Genomic DNA, 22,216 nt, shown 5'->3' on the forward strand with positions numbered 1-22,216 from the left:
AACTTGGCTGGGCCTGGTTGAGTGGCTGGGCAGCTGGTTGTGGTTATTCCCCATGATGAGACTGGCAATCAACTCCATGGTGGGATCTACCACAAGCAGCTGAGTAGCTGCCTTTGGGATGTGGTCTGCTTCCTGTACATAGGGGAAGCCTTGGGAATGGTCTCTAGCCTATGGCACGCTTGGACCCTGCATGTAGCCATGTCATTGGTCAGCAGTCTGCTATGCTCTGTCAACCTTGAGACTTACAATGGACTTAAGTTAATGGCTTGCCGTGTGGTTTGGTAACATTGGGACTATGCCTTTTTTACTTGTCAACCTTGGGGCTTCTCAGCTTCAGCAGCCAGGAGCTGTCTGAGTGAAGAAACGCCTCTAGCTCCAGTGGGCCGGGAGCAGGAGGCATAGCTGGACCCCAAGGTTGAGGAGCTTTTACCCAGCCCCTAGAGCCTGACACTTTGAACTTGGATTTAAAGCCTCTAAATTGTAAGAATAAACTCCTGTTTGTTAAGGCCATCTCATTTGTGGTATATTTCCTGTCAGAGCACTAGGTAACCAGAACACCTTCCATTCACCACATAGTGAAGTCCACCAGCCTCTACAACACACACAGTCTTCATTTTCACATGTAAAAGCAAGCTGAGGATCACCAGACATTTGAGGAAAGACTCTGTCATGGGAGAAAGAAATCATAACAGAAAAGAAGATATGAAAACAAACAATTCAGGAAGCAGGAAAAAATATGTATCTTCTAAGGGCTATGTTTAATCATCTTAGGCAAGAGAAGAAATTCCATACATAAAATAAGAACAGAATGTAGTTTTTATATAATATAATCAGAAAGCACAAAAGGCCTCTTGGAAACTATGAATCTGAGATTGGAAATAATATATTCTATGAAAAGGATGAAATCAAGAAAATCTCCCAGTAAGTGAAGCAAAAGAAAAGGTGATGAAAAATAGGAAAGAAACTGTAGGAAAATTACAAGAGCATACTGAGAGAGATTTTAGCGAATACTGAAAGAGAATGATGAAAATTAGTGATTACATGGAAGAAAAAATCACCAAGAAACAAAGCAGTTGAACACTATTCAGATAGTGATGCTGATACAAACACTAAAAATTGATTTCACAAAACAGGTGGGAGGGTACAAGTAAGAGGGAGTGACATGAGCAAAGGACACTGCAAGAATTGTGATGTTTAAAATACAGAAGGTTGTCTTTCACTGAATTTTGGAATTTTTAAGCCTTAGATTTCTGTATATAACTATGACACCATGTTTTCTCTGTACCATGTTCCAATATGGGTGATGACAGGTTTCCTGAAGTAGCCATAAAATTATTTTATGATCATTGACTTTAAATCACCAGCCAAAGCTGAAAAACAATCTTTGGAAAAGAATGGTACTTTCCCTTTCATAAAATCCTCTAGCTCGTGGCAAGAACAAAACATTGCACTTCTTGGTGCTATATGCTGTATTGCAAAATGTAAAGATACTGCTAGCTTTTCCTTTGTTGATAGTTTATGCAATATTAAAGTTTGGTTATGAATTATCACATTATGGAACAGATGTAGCATATGGTCACTAGCTTCCCACCAGACTTTAGACTTTACCCTTGAATCACCTTTCCTGTGGTTCTGATAAGCTGTGTCTGATTATTTTAGTGTTGGCCTGCAGAATTTGGAACTTGGTTTCTTCATTGGCTTGGGTTGATGAAATTTCATTTGATAACTTGACTTTGCACTTGTGCGTTGTTGGAATTGATTTCTGTATTGTCATTACCAAGACTTTCTGGGCATGTCTTCCATTATAATTTAGTTTCAGCAGAAACAGTGGGTTCTAATTTTTTATTAAACATTTCAAAATCAAATGATTTAATCAAATGGAAGAAATGATGAGTTAATGGAATTGATATCTCTTCCATGGAGTCCAATCAAATCTTGTCTGTGAAATAAATTAGCAACTGATCATCTCAGAAATTACAAATTCAGTTGCATGGTTTTCTATTTTAATTCAGGAGTTGAAGTAACTTTCAATTATGAATCGATTTCCCCCTTTTAGAATTGTCTAGGCTGTTTAAAGATTCTTGACTGGCTGTCTCCTAATATCCAGTGCTCTTCTGGGCCACTTTTCTTCCTTGAGTGTGTTTGCTCAGAAAACACAAAGCCTGAAAAATTATTTTTTTTTTTCCAAGTGGGCCAATGATTCTGGTGCCCAGTCTCCCAAATCTTCAACCTTGCAAATCACATATGGGCAGCCCCCAACTTAAATCTGTATTAGGCAAATAAAGGAAGTGTGCAAGCAAATGAAAATAAATCTTAAAAATTAGTAGTCTCTTTAGAAAGAAAACATTTAGGTAAGGAGAGAGACATGATTAGATTTGCATTTTAGATGATACAGGTAGCAGTGTAGAGATAATGATAATAAACAAAAAAAAGGGATCCAACTCATAGCGACCCCTCCTTGGGTTTGTGCAGTGGTATCACTATGGAAGCAGATTGTCCAGTCTTCCTTCTGAGAAGTGTCTGGTGGGTTTGAACTGCCAGCCTTCTGGTTAGCAGTCAAATCCCTTAGGCACTATGCCACCAGAGCTCCTAATAGTAATAATAACACCAGCTACCATTTTAAGTACTCCATGGAAGTGTGTGCCATAAGTTTTTCACATGCATGAACTTATTTAATTCTCATATAAGGAAAGTACATCAGTATATACGAGTCCCTGGGTGACATGCACAGTGAAGTGCATGGCCACTAACCAAATAGTTGGTGGTTTGAGTCCACCCAGAGGTGTCTTGGGAGAAAGGCCTGGCAATCTGCTTCTGAAAGGTCACAGCTATAAAAACCCTATGAAGTGATTCCAATCTGCACACATGTGATCTCCATGAGTTAGAAGCGACTTGACAGCAACTGTTTTTCACAATAGCATACCCATTTTGAGGAGCTCTGGTGGTATAGTGCCTAAGTTATTTGTTAACCAGAAGGCTGGCAATTCAAACCCACCAGACACTCCTCAGAAGGAAGGTTGGGCAATCTACTTCCATAGTGATACTGCCTCAGAAACCCAAGGAGAGGTTGCTATGAGTCAGAACCTACTGGATGGCAGTGAGTTTGTTGTTGTTGTTGTTGTTATTATTATTATTATTAGTTTATACCAATTTTGCAGATGAGGACTCAATCTACAGAGAGGTTAAATTGGCCAAAGTAACCAAGCTGATAGTTGGCAAGCCTGGGGTCTGAGCCATGCAGAGTGGCAAGATTAATCACAAGGCTTTCGCCTCCATACCTGAGAAAATGAGGGCTGGAACTTTGTACTCTAGGTTGTGATCATTCTTTGGGGGACCTCCTTGATACTGAATCAAGCTGAAAAAGATAATATTTAAAAAGTAAGTTTTAACATGATTTCCACAGTGCCAATCTGGGCATCCCTGCCAGGAAAGAAAGAGAGAGAGAGAAAGAAAATCAGAATTATCCGCGTGAACTCCTACATTGATATGGTTTGGTTTCTTGGCCGAGGAAGCCTTTACAAATCTCTCATTTGATCAAGGCATTAGTATAAATCTGCTAATGAAATCCAGTTTACAAGACACATTGTACAGACAAAGCTTTATTCAGATCCCACAATCACATAGATGAAGTGACATCCAAAGACTCAACTGGAATACACTTGGAAGAGTTATGCTCTAGGGTGTGAAGACTTATCTAGGGTGTTCATGGTGGTTTTGCTCTGATTTTATGCTCATAATGGAGGACAAACCCACATGGAGGAATTTGTGACCATTCAGCGCTGCCTGCTTTTACATTACCATTACATTTAATGCTTTGATAAAAGTGCTTGAACAGTGAATGTATTTGCTGCCAGGGAATTAAGTCAAGTTTTAGGTCAATGGCCATCTTGATAAAGCCAAAACTTTTCGAGGGTAAAGGGATGATTTATGACCTACAAAGTTAACATCCCTTTCTAGAATGGTGCAAAAGTTACCAGAGAGCAGAGAGTTGAATCACTGATAGCTTAGAAAGAGATGTTTTCATCCAGGGATTTTTCATTTATTCTTTGTAAGGTAGAGGTTGTGTGAACACCAACTGCCAATCACATACCATCAGTGGATTTACAAGCTTATAGGACTGGGGGGAAAATGAAGGTTAAGCTCAGGGTACAATGGAGATTACTTATGGTAATGAATTGTATAGTTGTTTTAGGCAGAGTTTGGATTAATGTTCATTTTGAAAAAGGATTACAGTATGCCTGATTCTTGCAGTAAACAGATATTAAGCAGATTACTATGTTCAACATATGAAACAAGGGTCCTGAAGAATATATGATTTATCATATGCAAGGGGGGGGAAATTAACCTGTGCACTCACTGTACACATGAGATGCACTGGCGTTTTGTAAAGGTGGAGACATTATGCTCTGTGTGATGGAGCTTCTTCTTCCCAGTGGAACCTTGAAGAGCCATTCAGGGCTCAGTTGTCACATGTCTGGCAGCTGCACCCCCAGCTGTGAAGAGCACCCTTCCCGACTCTGCCTCCCTCATTACCATGCTGCCTGGACCCTGTGAAAGTAATGAGGTGTCCCCAGGCAACACTGTGTGTCCATACTCTGTACAATTAGAGCATCTGACCTCAGTGCCCACCCTTCATTTTCTTAGTGCTGGTGGAATGGGTTATGCTACTCCTTATGGGGAAGCTCAGGCTGTTCCTCCACTCAACTGCCTTGGGAAGGTGGAGCTCCTTTTTAGAATCAGCTTTTGATTCATTGATATTCATTGATATAGGGTATTTTTTTTGCTGTGAATTACTTTTTAGAAGACAATGTCTTCTGTACTTGGCTTTCATCTTTAACATATATATGTATATATATATATATTTTACTACAAAAACAACCATGCACTGAAAAAGACACAATGCTTCTGTGAGATTCTTGCAAAAAACATATAACCTCAATCTGGGACAAACCGACACTGAGGGATGTTCTACAAAATAACTGAGCAGTACTTGTCAAAAAGCAGTATGTTCATATCATACAAAAATTAAGAGATACTAGTGACTAAACCTCCATAATCTCACCACCCAGAAATAATGATCATTTGTATTGTTTAGGATTGTGTGCCCTTCTTTGTTGTTGTTAGCTATAGCCGCATTGGTCTCTACTCATGAAGACCCAATGTACAACAGGATTGGACCATTGTGATCCATATGATTTTCATTGGCTAATTTTTGCAAATAGAATTCCAGGCCTTTCTTCCTTATCTGTCTTAGTCTAGAAGCTCTGCTGAAACCTCTCCAGCATCATGGCAACATGCTGGCCTCCACTGACAGACAGGTAGTGGCTATGCATGAAGTGCATTGCCAAGAATAAAACCCAGGTCTTCCACATGGAGTGAGAATTCTCCCCCTAGACCAGTACTTCCCCTTGTGCCCTTCTAAAGCAAAGAATTCTCTTTACTTGGATAAACTATGATTAGATAATGAATTAGTATGGCTGACTCATGCACTGGAGAGCATCTCCCACTAAACCCAAACAAAACCAAACCCACTGCCATTGAGTCAATTCCAACAAATAGCAACCCTCATTGTGTTTCTGAGGTGGTAAATCTTTATGGAAGTAGATTGCCCAGTCTTGCTTCCGTGAAGTGTAAGCACACACAGATGCAGTCCTAAATATCTTTCTACCACACAAATAGAGCTGCCATTTTCATCTGATCATTCTGCTAAGTTCATTCTGCTAAGTTTGGTTGTTTCTCTGATCATTGTTATATAGACAAATTGATATTTTATGTTAGTTTATTTCCCCTCTTAATTTTTCTTGAGAAGTTGATAATTGGTTAATAGGTCCTTAGTCACCAATTAAAATGGTAAAATCAGACAGTTTCTGTAACCTCATATAGATTTTTATTTTCTTTCTTAAACAATAAACCTTTATTGCAGTCATGCATTTTGCATGGTACCAAATTGGGAGAATTCAGAGAGTTATATAAAGGAATAGACCTTGGTTGGAATTCCTCTTACTGGTTACTGTTTTTGAGTTGTTTTTAGAGTTTAGTCCAAGGTAGCAGCTCCCTGTATTATTCAAGTTCTCCAAATGCTTTGACATAAAATACTTTTGTTTAAAGGATTACTTTATATACTGTGTCCGAAACCTCCAGCTCACCTGCAGTGGGAGGTCCAAGGTCCTTTCTCATGCCTACAAGATTATTTACAAAGTAGGATGATGAGCCAGTGTTCAGAGCTCCATGTTCTGTTGAATTCTTATTCTATCCTCTACATTTTTCCTCTTGCACCTGCTCTCTTTGCCCCATTCTGTCCACCTCTTATGGGGTGTCCCTCAGCTAGACACTGTCCTAACCTCTGCTTTCTCAACTATCACTGACATAAGATTCTGTAAGAATCTTTTACTGAACGTTTTGAGACAGAAAAGGTCATGTGACCTCCAGGAGAGCAAACAGTTTATCAGCCAGAAATGATCTGGGAGCATCCGTTGGTCCTTTCACTGTCCTCTTATCTCACCACTTTGCTGCCTCATTCTTTTGTGTCCCTTTATTCTACTTTCTTTCCTCTTTTCTCATGTCCTTTTCTGCCAAAATCCTCAAATTCTTCTTCACTATATCTCTTAGACCACATCATGCCTACCAGACCCCATCTTAATAAGAACCCACATGCAATGGAATTGTGCTTTTAAACAAAAAGAGTTGTCTCCCTGAGAAAGTCAGTTTTTCAGTAGTCTTTTTCTCTGCTCCCCTGAAAGTATCTAGTACATGCATATCAGGGCATTGAGCAATTTCATTTAGCCAGTGATTCAGAGGATGGAGAGCTCCTTCAAACTTGAGCAACTCCATGAAAGGTAGAGATGAGCAGGAAGAGTTGAGAAATGAACCAGTTCAGGCAGAGTGTGCTTGAGCAAAACCACTTGCACAACTGCTTACAAAACATTCATGGAGCAAAAAGAATTCCACTCTAGGTACCAGGTACTTTCAAATACTCTCTCAGTGTCACAATGAGCCTCTAGGGTTGATATTATTCTCACTTATAAGTGAAGAAACACTACCCTAGATAGGGTATCAGATTTACAATTTCACAATATCAGTCAGATGTGCAGAAATGTAACATTTTGTCTCTATAATGGAACTCGTACTTCTCATGAGCCCCTATTTTGCTGATGGCAGCAAACATTGACTGTTTCTAATGAAAAGTACTTCAGCCACTTGTAGTTTAAAATTTAGTCTCTTGAATAAATGTTAAGTAAATTTTAAGAGTCTTTCTTCTTTGTTTATGTTAATAGTGTGTCTTGTACAAATGTCCATGTTGGTCCGCCATGGCTTCCCTGGTGCCTCCTCTGCTAGGTCTTTGGGTGTGGTCCTACCCTGGCAGCCATACCTTGAAGGGACCTCACTTGGTTGCAACTCCCATCTGGTTTCCAGAAAAATGATAGATGGTAGCTCGGGGCTTCCTTTGCCCCACCTTGACTCTTACTGAGGCAGCAGTTGCACCAAGACTCAGCCACATGCTCCACCCACTCCTCAGTAGCTTTCAGATCTACCATCCCTGCAGGGAGGCATCTTCTCCTCAATGTCCTGACAAGCACCCATTCTCAACTACCAAGTGCTGTAGTAACATTTTCAGATATCCTTTCTATCCCCATTGGAATCAAGAAAGAGTGAGGGCTTACAGTATTTAGACAATACAATTGTATCCTCATGCATAGTTAGCAGAATTGTAAAATGGTGCAGCTACTGTGGAAAAAAGTTTAGCAGTTCCTCAAAAAGTTAAACTTAGAATTACTGTATGACCCAGCAATTCCTCATATGTGTGTGTGTGTGTGTGTATGAGGAATTATATATATACACACACACACATATAGGAGTTCTGGTAGCATAGTGCCTAAGGCACTTGATTACTAACCAGAAGGCTGGCGGTTCAAACTCACCAGCCACTCCTCAGAAGGAAGATGGGGCAATCTACTTCCGTAGTGATACTGCCTCGGAAACCCAAGGAGGAGTCACTATGAATCAGTCCGACTCCATGGCACATAACAACAACAAATATATATATATATAGACACTCTGGTGGCGTAGTGCCTAAGGCATTTGACTGCTAACCAGAAGGCTGGCCATTCAACCACCAGCCACTCCTCAGAAGGAAGATTGGGCAATCTACTACCATAGAGATACCACTTCAGAAACTCAAGGAGAGGTCACTATGAGTCAAATCGACTCGATGGCAGTGAGTTTGGTTGTTTTTTTTTTTTTTGGTTTTATAGATATACTCACTGCCGTTGAGTCAGATCTGACTCATAACGATCCCTCCTTGGGTTTCCGAGGCAGTATCGCTACAGAAGTAGATTGCCCAACCTTCCTTCCAAGGAGTGGCTGGTGGGTTTAAACCGCCAGCCCTCTGGTTAGCAGTCCAGTGCCTTAGGCACTATGCTAACACAGCTCCATACATAGGTTTATATATACTCTAGCCACCTTAAAAGCAAGGACTCAAACAGATACTTGTACAGCAGTGCTCACTGCAGCAGTATGTATTCACAATAGCCAAAAAGTGGAAACAACCTAAGTGTCCATCAACAGGCGAATGGATAAACAAAATTCAATTTATGTGCACAATGGAATATTATTATGCTCTAAAGAGAAATGAGGTTCTGATACATGCTATTACATGGATGGACCTTGAAAATATGCTCAGTGAAATAAGTCAGATGCAAAAGGGCAAAAATTGTATAATTCCACTTATGTGAAATATCTGAAATAAATGCATAGAGATAAAACTTTATTTGTGCTTACCAATGGCTGGGATCAGTGGAGAGAAGAGAGATATTGCTTAAAGGGGACAGAGTTTCTGTTTAGGGTGATGTAAAACTTTTGGAAATAGTGGTGATATTAACACAATATGGTGAACATAATGTCACAGAATTAAACACTTAAAAATGGTTAAAAAGGTAAAGATACACACACATACACATATACACACACACACATGTATATATACACTCACATGTATATACACACATATATCCACAGTAACTTTTTTTTTTTTTAAAGGATACATTTCTAAGAGACACAATGAGACAAATCATGTTAGTTCATGTTAAGATCCACTGGGTATCAACTGGTTTTTCTGGTTTTATTGGCCATGGAGTTTTTCATTATTGCCTATCATTGCTTTAGGTACTTTTAGGCTTTGGAAGTTGATTGTCCTGAACAAACCTGAAAAATCCTGTTCCCTCCCTCGATAGTGGACAGTGGACATTTCATTCTTGAAGTCACGGAACAAAAATGAGATCAGTCATTAATTATGCTATGCTAAGTGTCAAAGGCCTGTACAGATCATTATGGTGATGTCTTTCCTCCGCAAATGATTTTAACAAGTACACCAGTGAAAACGGCTTTCTGTTACAGTCTTTGATGGGTCATAAGTTGAACTAGCACTATATTTTTTCCTGAAAATGTGCACAGTTATAACATGATATTTAATAGTGTTACGCTTATTGCTGCTGAAATAAACACAGCTGTAAGGAATGATAACCTTCCTTCTTTGTAAAAATAAAATGACTTTCTTATGTGCTACCCTAATTCTGAACGTTACGCTGATATTTGCTTGGATTTCTGAGCTCCTTCCACACATCTACCCCCGTGGAAACCCATGAAGAATACAGCTTTTGACCGAATGACAGAGCGTAGAGGGTGAAATTAGTTGCATTAATTTAGAATATGACAAAAAGCCTTTCTAAATCTTTGTCACAATGCAGTGTTCAAGCAACATTAAACCAGGGTAAAAATAGACCAAGGAAAACAGTTAATATTTTGAAAAGAAAAATACTGAACTAAATCATTTAGAAATTTTGAAGGGGTCATTGTTAGGTAGGTAGCATGTGGGCTAGGGCAGTTTCTAACTTGAGGATCCACCCCTACAATCATATGTGCAGTCTCTTCTTGTTTAATCATTGGATATAAAATTAACTGTTACAAGGTTTTCTTGCTAGGTTTTTATATTTCTTAAATAAGTGAGTCTCCATTGCTAAAGACTGCATTCAAGAAAATAATGGAGAAAAAGCATGAGGAGTAACATACACATTTCTATGCAGTGTTTCTTAAGTGTAGGTATTTAGGCATCAGCATACTTTTTGTGAATTGTTGTAAAAACAACTTGTTTTCTAAAAAGGGAAAGCAAGGTCTTGACCTCTATATCCTATTCCTCTATCACAGCTCTGATTTATTTTGTTTTGATCTGTGTTTTCTCCATGGAAGAGCTAATGTTTATTTTTTAAGTTTATTTCAGACATTTTGGGTTATGGCAAAATAAAAGCTTTTGATAGGGTTAATCTAGCTACCTAAAAGGCCATGCTAAGTGTGATCATAATCTTGATTTCAGATGAGATCTGAGCTAGTAAGATATTGTGATTAATCAAAATGGATTGTACTGCATGTAGTATAAGTCATCTCCACAGATGGGACAGAGATTCAGAGTTCTTTTGAATATTTGGTTTAATCTCTTCTAGGATAAAATAGCTTTGGGTTTTTCACTTTAAATCAGATTGAGTCCACCAAATAAATGATGAGGAAGACATTTTGAAGTGTAATTTTGCTGGGATTGTAGAATGTAGAAAGAAACTCGATTTTTTAAATTCCTGGTAGTGTTTTATGAGCTGGTTCATATATTGGAAATATTGTTGTTGTTCCTGTTGTTGTTGTTGTTATGTGCCGTTGAGTCGGACCCGACTCATAGCAATCCCCTCCTTGGGTTGCCGAGGCAGTATCACTATGGAAGTAGATTGCTTCATCTTCCTTCAGAGGAGTGGCTGGTGGGTTTGAACTGCCAGCCTTCCGGTTAGCAGTGAAGTGCCTTAGGCACTACGCTACCAGAGCTCCTATGTTGGAAATAGTGGTGTCAAATTATTGGTAAAAGTTAACAAATACTTTTATTTATTTGCAGTTTGAGTGAAAAAAAATTCATTAAGTAAAAGAATATATTAAAACATCCCATAAGACCCATTGCCACTGTGTCAAATTCTAACTCATAGTAACCTTATGGGACAGAGTAGAACTGCCCCATAGGGTTTCCAAGTCTGTAAATCTTTACAGAAAAAAAAATACACATATATATGCCTTTCTACTGTGGAGAGGCTGGTGGGTTCAAAGCACTGACCTTTGGGTTAACAGGCTAGCACTTAACTACTACCCCACCAGGGCTCCTTTATTAAAACATATATCATAGAACATAGAAAGATTTTTTCTGCATTATTTACTGTCCCCTTCTAATTATGTAATTCCTAATTGGTATCTGATAACAGAAGGCTTTATTTTGTCATCTGAAGTATCCAGTATCTAATACCCAGAGCGCAAGAACAGCCCTATGCCTCAACCACACAGTATTTACTGAATGCATCTATTAGTTCACTGTGCACCTCTGCCTGTGCTTCTTACTAGGTCCACAGGTGGACTGATAAAGATTCTTAAATGGGGCAGAGTGCAGCTCTGGGGCACAGAGGCAGTGCACAGCTTTTCATTAAGTAGCTTCTTGACCTTAGGAAAAGTTGTTGATCTCTCAGCTTTAAGATTCCTTCCTTAGCAATGAAAATGAAGATTGAACTAAAGTTGCCAAACTGCAACCTAGTTCTAAGCTCTTTGATGAATCTATTCAGTTAAAAAAAAAAAAGCACAATGAATAATTTACTACAATATGCACATCCCAAGGAACACACCCTTCCATTTAATTTAAGTACACATAAGGAGTTTCAAATCCCATAATGTATCATCTCCCTATACCTTTAATGTATGTATAAGCATATAATTGAAGAATTCTTTGGATTTTAAACACTTATTTATGGGGCTACCTAAATAGCAGTGTAAGGGTCAAGAATTAAAATAAGATAGGGCTACTTGGGCTGTATCTACATATATAAAAAGAGTCCCTGGGTAGTATGAATGATTAATGCCTTCTCATGCAAACCAAAAGTTTGAAGTTCGTTTGAGTCCACCCAAAAGTGCCTAGAAAGAAAGGTCTGGAGACAAACTTCCAAAAAATCAGCCATGGAAAACCCAGTGGAGCACAGTTGTACTCTGACATGCATGGGTCACCATGCTTTGGAATCTCTACAACAAAGGGCTGACACTTAAAAAATCATGCTAATGGAAAAAAAAAAAATCAGTAATTGAAATTTGTTGTTTACAGGGTTTCCAACAAACAACTTGACTAGAAGTTAGGTTTCACTTGTTCTGTATCCCAGTACTGAGCGCACAGTTGTTGTTATTGTTAGGTGCCATCCAGTTGTCTCCGACTCATAGCGACCCTATGTACAGCAGAACAAAACACTGCCCAGTCCTGTGCCAGCCTCACAATCCTTGCTATACTTGAGCCCATCATTGTAGCCACTGTGTCAATCTATCTTGTTGAGGGCCTTCCCCTTTTCTGTTAACCCTCCAGTTTACCAAGCATGATATCCTTCTCCAGAGAATGGTCACTTCTTACAACATGACCAGAGTAGAAGAGATGAAGTCTGGCCATTCTCACACAACTGGCAACCACAAATTATTGTTTGAAGCTGAGTTAGATCTCACTGATACTATTTACCAAGCAGCATTTATAACATACAACTTGTGAGAAAGAAAAAAAAAATCAGTCAGCTTACCCATTGTTTTTTTCTATCAATATTATACCAAACTGTTAATTTCACTAAATAAATTATAACAACAAGTTGATTGACCTTCATAGATAAACCATTAATAAGCCCATCACAAAGTTCTGGGTGGTGCAAATAGTAAAGCATTTGACTACTTACCAAGATTGGTGATTCAAACCCACTTAGAAGCACTTTGGAAGAAAGATCTGTAAACCCTATGTAGTATATTTCTACTCTGCACACATTAGGGTCTCAATGAGTTGGAATTTACTCAACAGTAACTGTTTTTACATTTTTTTTTATATATTCCCATTACATCTACAGGTGACTACTAGTGATGTTAGGATATTGAACACAAAATAAATAGAACAGATGTGATTAAACTGGTCAGGCAGCCATTCAAGTTTTGAAAAAAATTGCTTACTGAAAGTTATGAATTGAACTGTCCACCCCAGAGCCACACATACTGGAGAAGCTCAATAAATGCATGTGTATGGTTATATAAGACTCATGGAATAAGAGAATTGAAAGAAGCTGTGCAATTTGTCCAATCCATTTATAAGCTTCCTGTGGTGCAATTATTAAGTGCTTGACTGCTAACTGAAAGGTTGGCAGTTGGAACCTACTAGCCATTCCATGGGAGAAAAGACTGGTGATCTGCTAGTATAAAGATTTCAGCCTAGGAAACCCTTCTACTCTGGCTATATGGTCGCTATAAGTTAGAATCGACTCGACAGCACACAACCACAACAATGGACTTGATAAATAACCCACATTTATTAAAATAAATGTGATTCCATATTTTCTTCTTTTATCTTTTTTTCTTCACAGGAGACCTGGCGAGCCCCCATTAATAAAAGGCTGGCTTCCTTATTTCGGACAGATCTGGAACTTCCAAAAAGCTCCCTTGGCTTTTATAAAAACTCTTCAAAAGAAACATGGTGATAGTTTCACTGTTCTCTTTGGGGGTAAGAAACACTTCTATATGTTTCTTAAATATGTCATGTATTACCTATTCTTTAATGTCTTTATATTTTCTCTAGGCAAAACATGGGATATTTGTAATTATTATTTTATTTGTAGAGCTAATACAAATGAAACATGTTTTTCAGCTCAGGAATTCTCATATTAAAAAAAAAAAAAATTAGACTCTCCCAGCCACTCCATGGAAGGAAGACTAGGCAATCTAGTTCTGTAAAGATTTATGACCTCAGAAACCCCAAGGGGGTCACTATGAGTTGGAGTTGACTTGATGGCAGTGAGTTTGGTTTTGGTTTGAGGGTATTGGGGAGGCCCACTCTGCTGCCACCACCTATTCTATTTATTTCATGTTCAGTTGTCTTATTCAATGATTTTTATATAACTATAAACAATAAACTATAGCATATTTTTAATTTTAAAAAGTTGATTATACTTTAAACTGTTATCCCTTCCATCAGCCCCCTCAAAAATAATAGCAAGATGACTACACACTCCAAGCATCACGGACAAGAGGGCAGAGAGAAGCCAGAATGTTCTTAGCTCACCCTCCTTTGAACTTCATGCTATCCAGCGGTATCAGTGTCCATTGCTATAAAACAAACCCCCTCCCCCAAAAAAAATTTAATTGCTTAGAACAAAAATTGGTCTTGCATGGAGTCTTTTATGTGGCTTCAGTCATCAGATGGCTTGATAGGGGCTGAATGATTCAAGATGGCTTCATCATATGTTTGGCTGGGCAACCTTGCACACATGGTCTTTCATTCTCAAGAAGGCTACCTTAGTAGTAAGTGTTTCAAGAGGCTGAACAGAAAAGGTGTAAGGCTTCTTGAGGCCTAAGCTCAGATATTCCAAAGCCTCACTCCAGCCAGGTTACGGGCCAAAACAAACCATATGACTAGCCCAGATGCAAGGATAGGGAATAGGCTCTGCCTCTTGCAAGAAAGAGTGGCAGTCACCAAGAGGACCATGTATAGGAAAGGAAGAACTTATCATGGCTGTCTTTGCACACAATCTCTCATACCAGCTTTCCCCTAAGGCTACTTATTCTCCATTTTCTTCTTCCCTTGTCCCATCCATGCCATGGGAGGCTCTCAGGACTAGATCATCCACACTTCCTTGCCCAATGGCTTCTGGCTGAGTGCACAATGGAGTAGCAGAAAGTGAGTCTGGGCTCTGGAAAACCAGTTCACCTTCCTTTCTTTCTTCATGAGAAAATTGAAGACATCAAATATGATCTCACTTATTGTTTTTATTAAGTGCCATCTAGTTGGTTCTGACTAATATCAACCCTATGTACAACAGAGTGAAACACTGCCTGGAAACACTGCTGACACTGCACCATCTTCACAATCTTTGCTATGTTTGAGTCCACTGTTGCAGTGACTATGTCAGTCCATCTCAGTGAGGGTCTTCCTCTTTTACACTGACCCTCTACCAAGCATGATTTCTTTCTCTAGTGACTGGTCCCTCCTGATAACATGTCCAAAGTACATGAGATGAAGTTTCACCATCCTCACTAAGAAGCATTCTGGCTATACTTCTTCTAAGACATTTTTCTGGTAGTCCAAATTATAGTCAATATTCTCCATCAACACCATAATTCAAAGACATCAATTCTTCTTCAATATTCCTTATTTATTGTCCAGCTCTTGCAGGCATATAAAAAACCAAACTCACTGCTGTCGAGTTGTATCCAACTCATAGCTACCCCTCCTTGGGTTTCTGAGGCAGTATCTCTACAGAAGTAGATTGCCCAATCTTCCTTCTGAGGACTGGCTGGTGGATTTGAACCACCAGCCATCTAGTTAGCAGTCAAATGCCTTAGGCACTATGCCACCATATGAGGTGACTCAGAACACCATGGTTGGATCAGGCCCACCTTAGTCTTCAAAGTGGCATCTTTGCTTTTTAACACTTTAAAGAAATCTTTTGCAGCAGATTTGCTCAATGCAATAAATCTCTTGACTAATGCTTTCATGGGTGTTGATGGTGAATCCAAGTAAAATGAGATCCTTGACAACATCAATCTTTTCTCCATTTATCATAATGTTGCTTATTGGTCTAGGAGCTCTGATGATGTCACTACATTTAAGGATTTGGTTAAGGATTTGGTTGCTAACCAGAAGGTCAGTGTTTGAACCCATCAGCTGCTCCATGGAAGAAAGATGCGGCAGTCTGCTTCCATAAAGATTTACAGCCTTGGAAACCCAATAGGGATCACTATGAGTCAAAATCGACTCATTGACAATGAATTTGAATTTGCTTATTTGCCCCATTGTGAGGATTTTTGTTTTCTTTATGTTAAAATGTCACCCATACTGAAGGCTGTAGTCTTTGATCTTCATCAGTAACTACTTTAAGTCCTTTTCACTTTCAGCAAGTGAGGTTGTGTCATCTGCACATCACAGGTTGTTGATGAGTCTTCCTCCAATCCTGATGCCACATTCTTCTTCATGTAGTCCAGGTTCTCAGATTATTTGCTCAGCATACAGATTGAATAAGTATGGTGAAAGGGTACAACCCTGATGCACAGCTTTCACGATTATAAACCACCAGTATTCCTTTGTTCTGTTCTTGTTTGAACAGCTGCCTCTTGGTCTGTGTACGGCTTCCACATGAGTGTGCAATTAAGTGTTCTAGAATTCCCATTCTTCTCAATGTTATCTATAATTTGTTGTGATCCACACAGTTGAATGCCTTTGCATAGTCAATAAAATACACTTAGATCTCACTTAGACTCCAACATATCTACCAAAGGTACTCACATCTCACAATGATCCTTACCACCTTTGCTCCAATTTCAAAGAATGTTGAAGACAATCTATTTATCTGCCCCATGACCTTTCTTCTGTCCCTCTCTGGATTGGTATTCCATTCTTCATTCCTCTTACACAGATATCTTCTTTTATTTTTCTATAGGAGTATATGCATATATATGTATATATTAAGAGATATATATACACACATGTATACGTATTTGCATATTTGTATAACATGTTTATAAACATGCTTAACTTTTCCTACATACTCTGTCTAGTTTGCAATTTTCATTCTTTTTTTCTTTCTTTCTCCTATGGAGTGGCTTGTGGGTTCCAACAGCTGACAGTTTGCTTAGCAGCCCATTGCTTAACCACTGCCTCACCAAGGATCCTCTTTGATAGAGTATTTTGGGGGGAAAATACAGATAACTTAAACTGGGTGATATTTAATAAGATAATTGATTCTCACATGAACAGGTAATATTCATTTTACCACAACATATTCTTCTGCCTGACAGCTGCTAAATTTCTCTCAACAATAATTGAATGCACTCTGGTTTCAGAACAATTGAAATCTAAAAACAAAGCAAAACAAAAGTCATGAATCTTAGAAATAAAGGAAATGACGTTTGTAACCTAATCCTTACATAGCTCCCCAAGATCCCACCTCTCTAGCTTAGTCTCTTACCTTGCACTCATTGCACCATTAATGCACCAAATTGTTTGAAATTCCTCCCTCACATTGCAAGTGCTTTTATGCCTCCAGATTTTCTCTTGCTGCTCTTTGTGCTGGAATGTTGTTCTTGCTTGCTGACATGGGCTCATCCTTCAACATCATGGTCAAGTATAACTTCCTCCCCAAATCCTTCCCTGGCCATCTCCCTTCCTGACACTATGTTTGGTATCTCCTCTCTAGGCTCCCAGTACTCCTAGTATCATGTCTGTCACAACATTTAATAACTTGTGAATTTATGGCTAATTCCCTCATCTATCTATGTGCATTATTCTGTTAGCTCCTGTGTTGCCAGTATATAGTTCAGAATTTAGCACTGGTTGATGCACAATAAATATTTGATGAGTAAATTCCTAACACATTAGAACTGATGAAATACTGTCATACAGATAAAGACAATAGCTGGTGCCGCAATTTTAAATGAGTTTTTGGCTTTGTAATGCCAAAACTATACTCTTAGCTTAAAAATATATATATTAAAAAATTAAACTTTTTACGTTTTCATGAATAGATACAACAAATTATTGAAATTTTCACTTTTCCTTTTTAGTACATTATACAAATATAACCTAAGATGATTAAGCAGAAACGTGGTGCAGATTCAAATAATTTTATTCACTTTTCAAAAACAATCAATTTATCCTGACACTTGATAACTTAATCTTAGATACTGAGATGCTTGCTGAATCTCTAATGTCTAAATAATTTGACCATGGTTAAGTTTTTGAACTCAACAGTAGACAATCACATTTGAATATGTACTACTTCCCTTTTGCCTCCTATTAGACATTGAATAAATTCCTGGCAACAAATCCTGCTAATATATATGGTTCTAATGATCAGTTTGCAAAGTAGTTCATTTGGAAAATGTGAAACAAGGAACAGAGTCCTCTGCCCTTGTCCCACCATTGATTTCAGTGAATGTATTTTCTTGCATGATGAGCAAATGATTGTCATCATGAAAAGTCTCAAGGGACACAGATGTCACTTTAATAAAGAAATTAAAAGGTACATCTTTTCATGAGAAACCACGTAAATTCGTGACCTGTCGCAGAAAATAGTTCTCTAATTGGTTTTGTGTGGTGGTGCAATGTCAATGATTTCCCTGAACGTCACCCCAGAGAAGCTCCACTGTACATCATTGTCAACAGCTCAGTGAAATCTCCCTAATAAGAAGGGGACTGTGTAAATGTGGTCAGCTTCAATAAAATAAAATGTTGTTTTATATTCCACTCCTCCAACTTCAGGTTTAAAAAATTATCAGCTTCAGATTAAAAAAAGAAAAATGTATTGAAGAATCAACTATATGCAGACTTTGAAACCCAGTAATTATGGCAAATTTCTTTAAAATTCACATTTGTCTCATTTTTGTTAACAGTGCATTTTTTATTCCAGTCAAATACTTGTCCTGAATTCTCATGACTATGTCTCTATACAGCACTACATTTCTGAAATGAAAATTCAAAATTCAATTTGTAATGATCTAGATGTCCACTTCCTGTATTTAAGACATCAAGCTAAAGATTTATTTAAAAAAAAAATTTACTGACACATTTCACATCACATAACTTCACCTTCCTATAAGAATTAATTTTAACATAAATGAAAAGGCATTTGAGTTAGTAAAGAATTATCTAAAGTTATATAGCAATACTAATGTTCGTATCTTAGGCCCAATCAGTTCCTAAAAATGAATAAGAATTTAGCAAGGGAGATGTTAAAAATTTTGACCCCACTTCAAATAAACATACTATTCAGAAGGATAATTTTATATATTTTTTCAGAAGTGGGCTACATTTTGATATTTGCATTTTAAACAAGCACAAACTCTGAACTTCTTTACGTCAATATTTGTTTTGTATGAACTGTTGACAACATTCTTTTCTTTTTTCAAAATATGGCAAAAGATATTGCATCTACCTAGTGATTGTTGTGAACTACACAATGTAACTGTTGACATGTAGCATTTATCTACATAAAATCACATTCTAAGAAAAGTTGACTCTACCCTGACAATACCTGACCTCCAGAATAACTTCCCAGATTTCTTTTGTTAAGGAAATTTAAATTCATTTTATGAATGTATATGTGTTTCCCTAACTGTCTGATTAAAGATCACAAAGAAGCTCTTGATTTCGCATCTCACATTAGCAGATGGTGGACAGATGGTTCAAATTAATATTAATTTTGAAAAACTTAGCTTAAATTGTTTACACTGAAGATTAGAAGTTGGAAAGCCAGTTAACATCTCCAGGGTTATTAGTACTTCCAAACTCACTTGAAAAGTAAAATCCAAAAAATCAAAGTGTCTACTTGGAAAAAAATCTGCATCTCAAACAGAAAGATAGTAGGGAAAACACAGTGACTTGATGTTGAAAGAAATTAAAATAAGGATGAGATAGTGCAAATATCCTAGAGAGAAAAGAACCTTGGGAAGAGAAAATTATATCTACAAATTGCAATAAAATAATCTATAGTGATTTTTTAAAAACCTATGCACACACAAATTCTTGTTTTAACAACGGTTTATTAATACTAGGTGCTGACTAGAATCAGTTTCTTCACAGTCGACTTTTTTCATCCGTGTTATTGTTAGCTGCTGTCAAGTCAATTCGTGTTCATGGAGACCCCAAGTGTGCAGAATAGAACTGCTCCTTAGGGTTTCCAAGGCTGTCATCTTTCAGAAGCAGATTGCCATGCCTGTCTCACCTGCACCTCTGTATGGGTTTGAACCACCAACCTTTCAGCTACTGACTCAATCATTTCTACCAACTAAGCAGCCTATTTCCTCAATATACCTTTGATTTGAAATTCATGTCATGGATTCTTCCAATCTCCTCATTCCCAAGGAGAGAGAGAGACAGTGAGAGAGAAGAAAGAGAGGAAAATAACAAAAGAGGAGAGTGAGAGAGAGAGAGGGAATTTATAATGAATTGTAGACAAAACACAAACTTTCATATCCACACAGCTTCTATTTCAATTGACCCAATGACATGTAGCTTATGCCACTATAGCTGAATATGTTTTTGACTTTTCACTTATATTTGGACTGCTGTGGAAAATTGGTAGGAAAAAATTCAAAATATTCTTGAAGACTGTGTGTTTTACAAACTGAATCTGTTATAGACATTTTGATTTTTAAGTGAATAATTTAAAATAACCCTAAAGATATCTATCCAAATCCTTTCATTTAGTGCAAGAAAAGACGTATGAATCACCACCTGTGAAAATACACAGGTTTGCCTAAAATTATATCTTTTGCAAAATAAATGAATTGACTTTTTTTGTTTTTTCAATTATTTGTCTAGCAGATGCTGGTAATTTTATTTAATTAAGTTTCTTTGGTAAAGCAATGTCTTAAAATATGCCCAAATCCAGTTGATTCCTTTTTGAGCTCCCCAGAAAGGAAAAAAAAAACAAAATCCAGTTTACTTTATAAATGACAGCTTTGGTATCTGACTGGTAGCCTCTTCTCGTTTCAGCCTCCTGCCCAGACTTAGCTGCCTCATTAAATGCATCAAAGGACAATGGAGTGAATAAAAGTTGAGTCATAAGACTCATTCTTAGGAGAATTTTATAGTACATGTACTTTCATATATATTAAACACTTAAATTATTTTTAAAGTTGTTAAGGAAAATCTTTACATTTATTCTGCTTCCAGGATTCAGCTGAAAACTACACAAAATGCTATCCTGAGCGCTACAAAAAATTGAATTCAATTTCTTTAATGGATTTTGAGTTACCGTACATAACAAGTGAGAAGTTTTTCATCTAAGAAAGTTTCATACATACACATACCCCAAGGGAAATGATGAGGTGAAGAGGAAAGTTTAAATGATTCTATAAACTTTAACGCCTAATTGTTTATTGTCTTAAATGTGTGTTCTTCCTTGGCCCTTAACCCCTCTTGACCTTCTTTAGCTTTCTCAACTGACAAATACAGAAGTTGAATGAGGCAATCTCTTTGTTTCTTGCTAGCTCTGAGAAACGGGTCTGGTATGATCTACCTTAATGTGCCTCATGAGAATCATTGGAAGCCCTTGTCACAAATAGATGTGTGTGATCCCACTTCCATGCCTTATAAATCAGGATCATTCAGGAAAATGTATTTTTAACCAACACCCTGAGTCTTTTAATTAGGTGAGATTGGGCAATGCTGATATATTGTTGTTGTTGTTGTTGTTATGTGCTGTCGAGTCAGACCTGAGTCATAGCGACCCCTCCTTGGGTTTCCAAGGCAGTATCACTATGGAAGTAGATTGCCCCATCTTCCTTCCGAGGAGTGGCTGGTGGGTTTGAACCGCCAGCCTTCTGGTTAGCAGTCAAGTGCCTTAGGCACTACACTACCAGAGCTCCCAATATGTGGAGGAGACAAAATGACACCTCTTCAAAGATTGTTGTCAGTGTTTCCCGGAAGAATGAGATATACTCTTTTTCTGCTTCCCTTCACACCTCTGCTACATCACTGTTTCTACTGAGAGAACAATTTGTTTCCATCTTTATATCTCAAAAAGGAAAGAGTCCAACTGAGTGTCTAGATCTCAGTAAATGTTGAAGGAAAGGTTTCTAGTTTGGAATCCAATTTCAATCACAAATCAGCTGTGTAACCTTGAATATGCTATTAAATCTCCCTAAGCCACTATTTTTTTCATATATAAAAGTGAAAATGCTAGCACTTGTAATATATAGTTAATTAATCCTAAATTAACTATTTACTTGTGAGTACCGGGTACATAATGCATCTTCATATATTTGTGTTAAAATTAGTACATCTGATCAATGCTAAAGTGATACCAAGTATGAAAAAACTATAAAGTATAAACGTAAGTAATAGAATGGCATCTTACCACCTTGGTTTTGTTTCTCTTTTTATTGTTTGTTTTATTGGAGTGGGGGAGATATATGAATCGTTTCAGTCAATGGGTACTGATAATATTTAAAGATATTTCAAATGATAGGGTATTGCAGTTAAAATAAAAATTGTTGTATTAAACTTTTTAAGGATATTTAAGTTTATAGAGTTTTCCCACCTTCTTCTGTTTTAAAAGGAAACATGTTCTGGATCTTAAGTGAAATAGATTTTTATTAAATTTTGTGCCTTTATTGATGTTAAGTTCTTTCTAATCTT

At 37.6% G+C, this 22,216-nt stretch overlaps 1 protein-coding gene across 1 annotated transcript in view; it reads left to right on the top strand.

Annotated features, from left to right (window-relative positions):
• The first annotated feature begins 3,878 nt into the window (after positions 1-3,878).
• The window catches only part of LOC103204547 (cytochrome P450 7B1), a 48,385-nt gene continuing 30,047 nt past the window's right edge, over positions 3,879-22,216 (top strand). Inside the window, exons 1-3 of the mRNA XM_007949745.1 lie at positions 3,879-3,912; positions 7,236-7,296; positions 13,446-13,582. Of these exons, the coding sequence (XP_007947936.1) occupies positions 3,879-3,912; positions 7,236-7,296; positions 13,446-13,582 (232 nt within the window). The remainder of the gene's footprint in view (positions 3,913-7,235; positions 7,297-13,445; positions 13,583-22,216) is intronic.

The sequence above is a fragment of the Orycteropus afer genome, unplaced genomic scaffold (assembly GCF_000298275.1).
Source record: "Orycteropus afer afer isolate SDZICR_OR568_19922 unplaced genomic scaffold, OryAfe1.0 scaffold00252, whole genome shotgun sequence".
NCBI lineage: Eukaryota > Metazoa > Chordata > Mammalia > Tubulidentata > Orycteropodidae > Orycteropus > Orycteropus afer.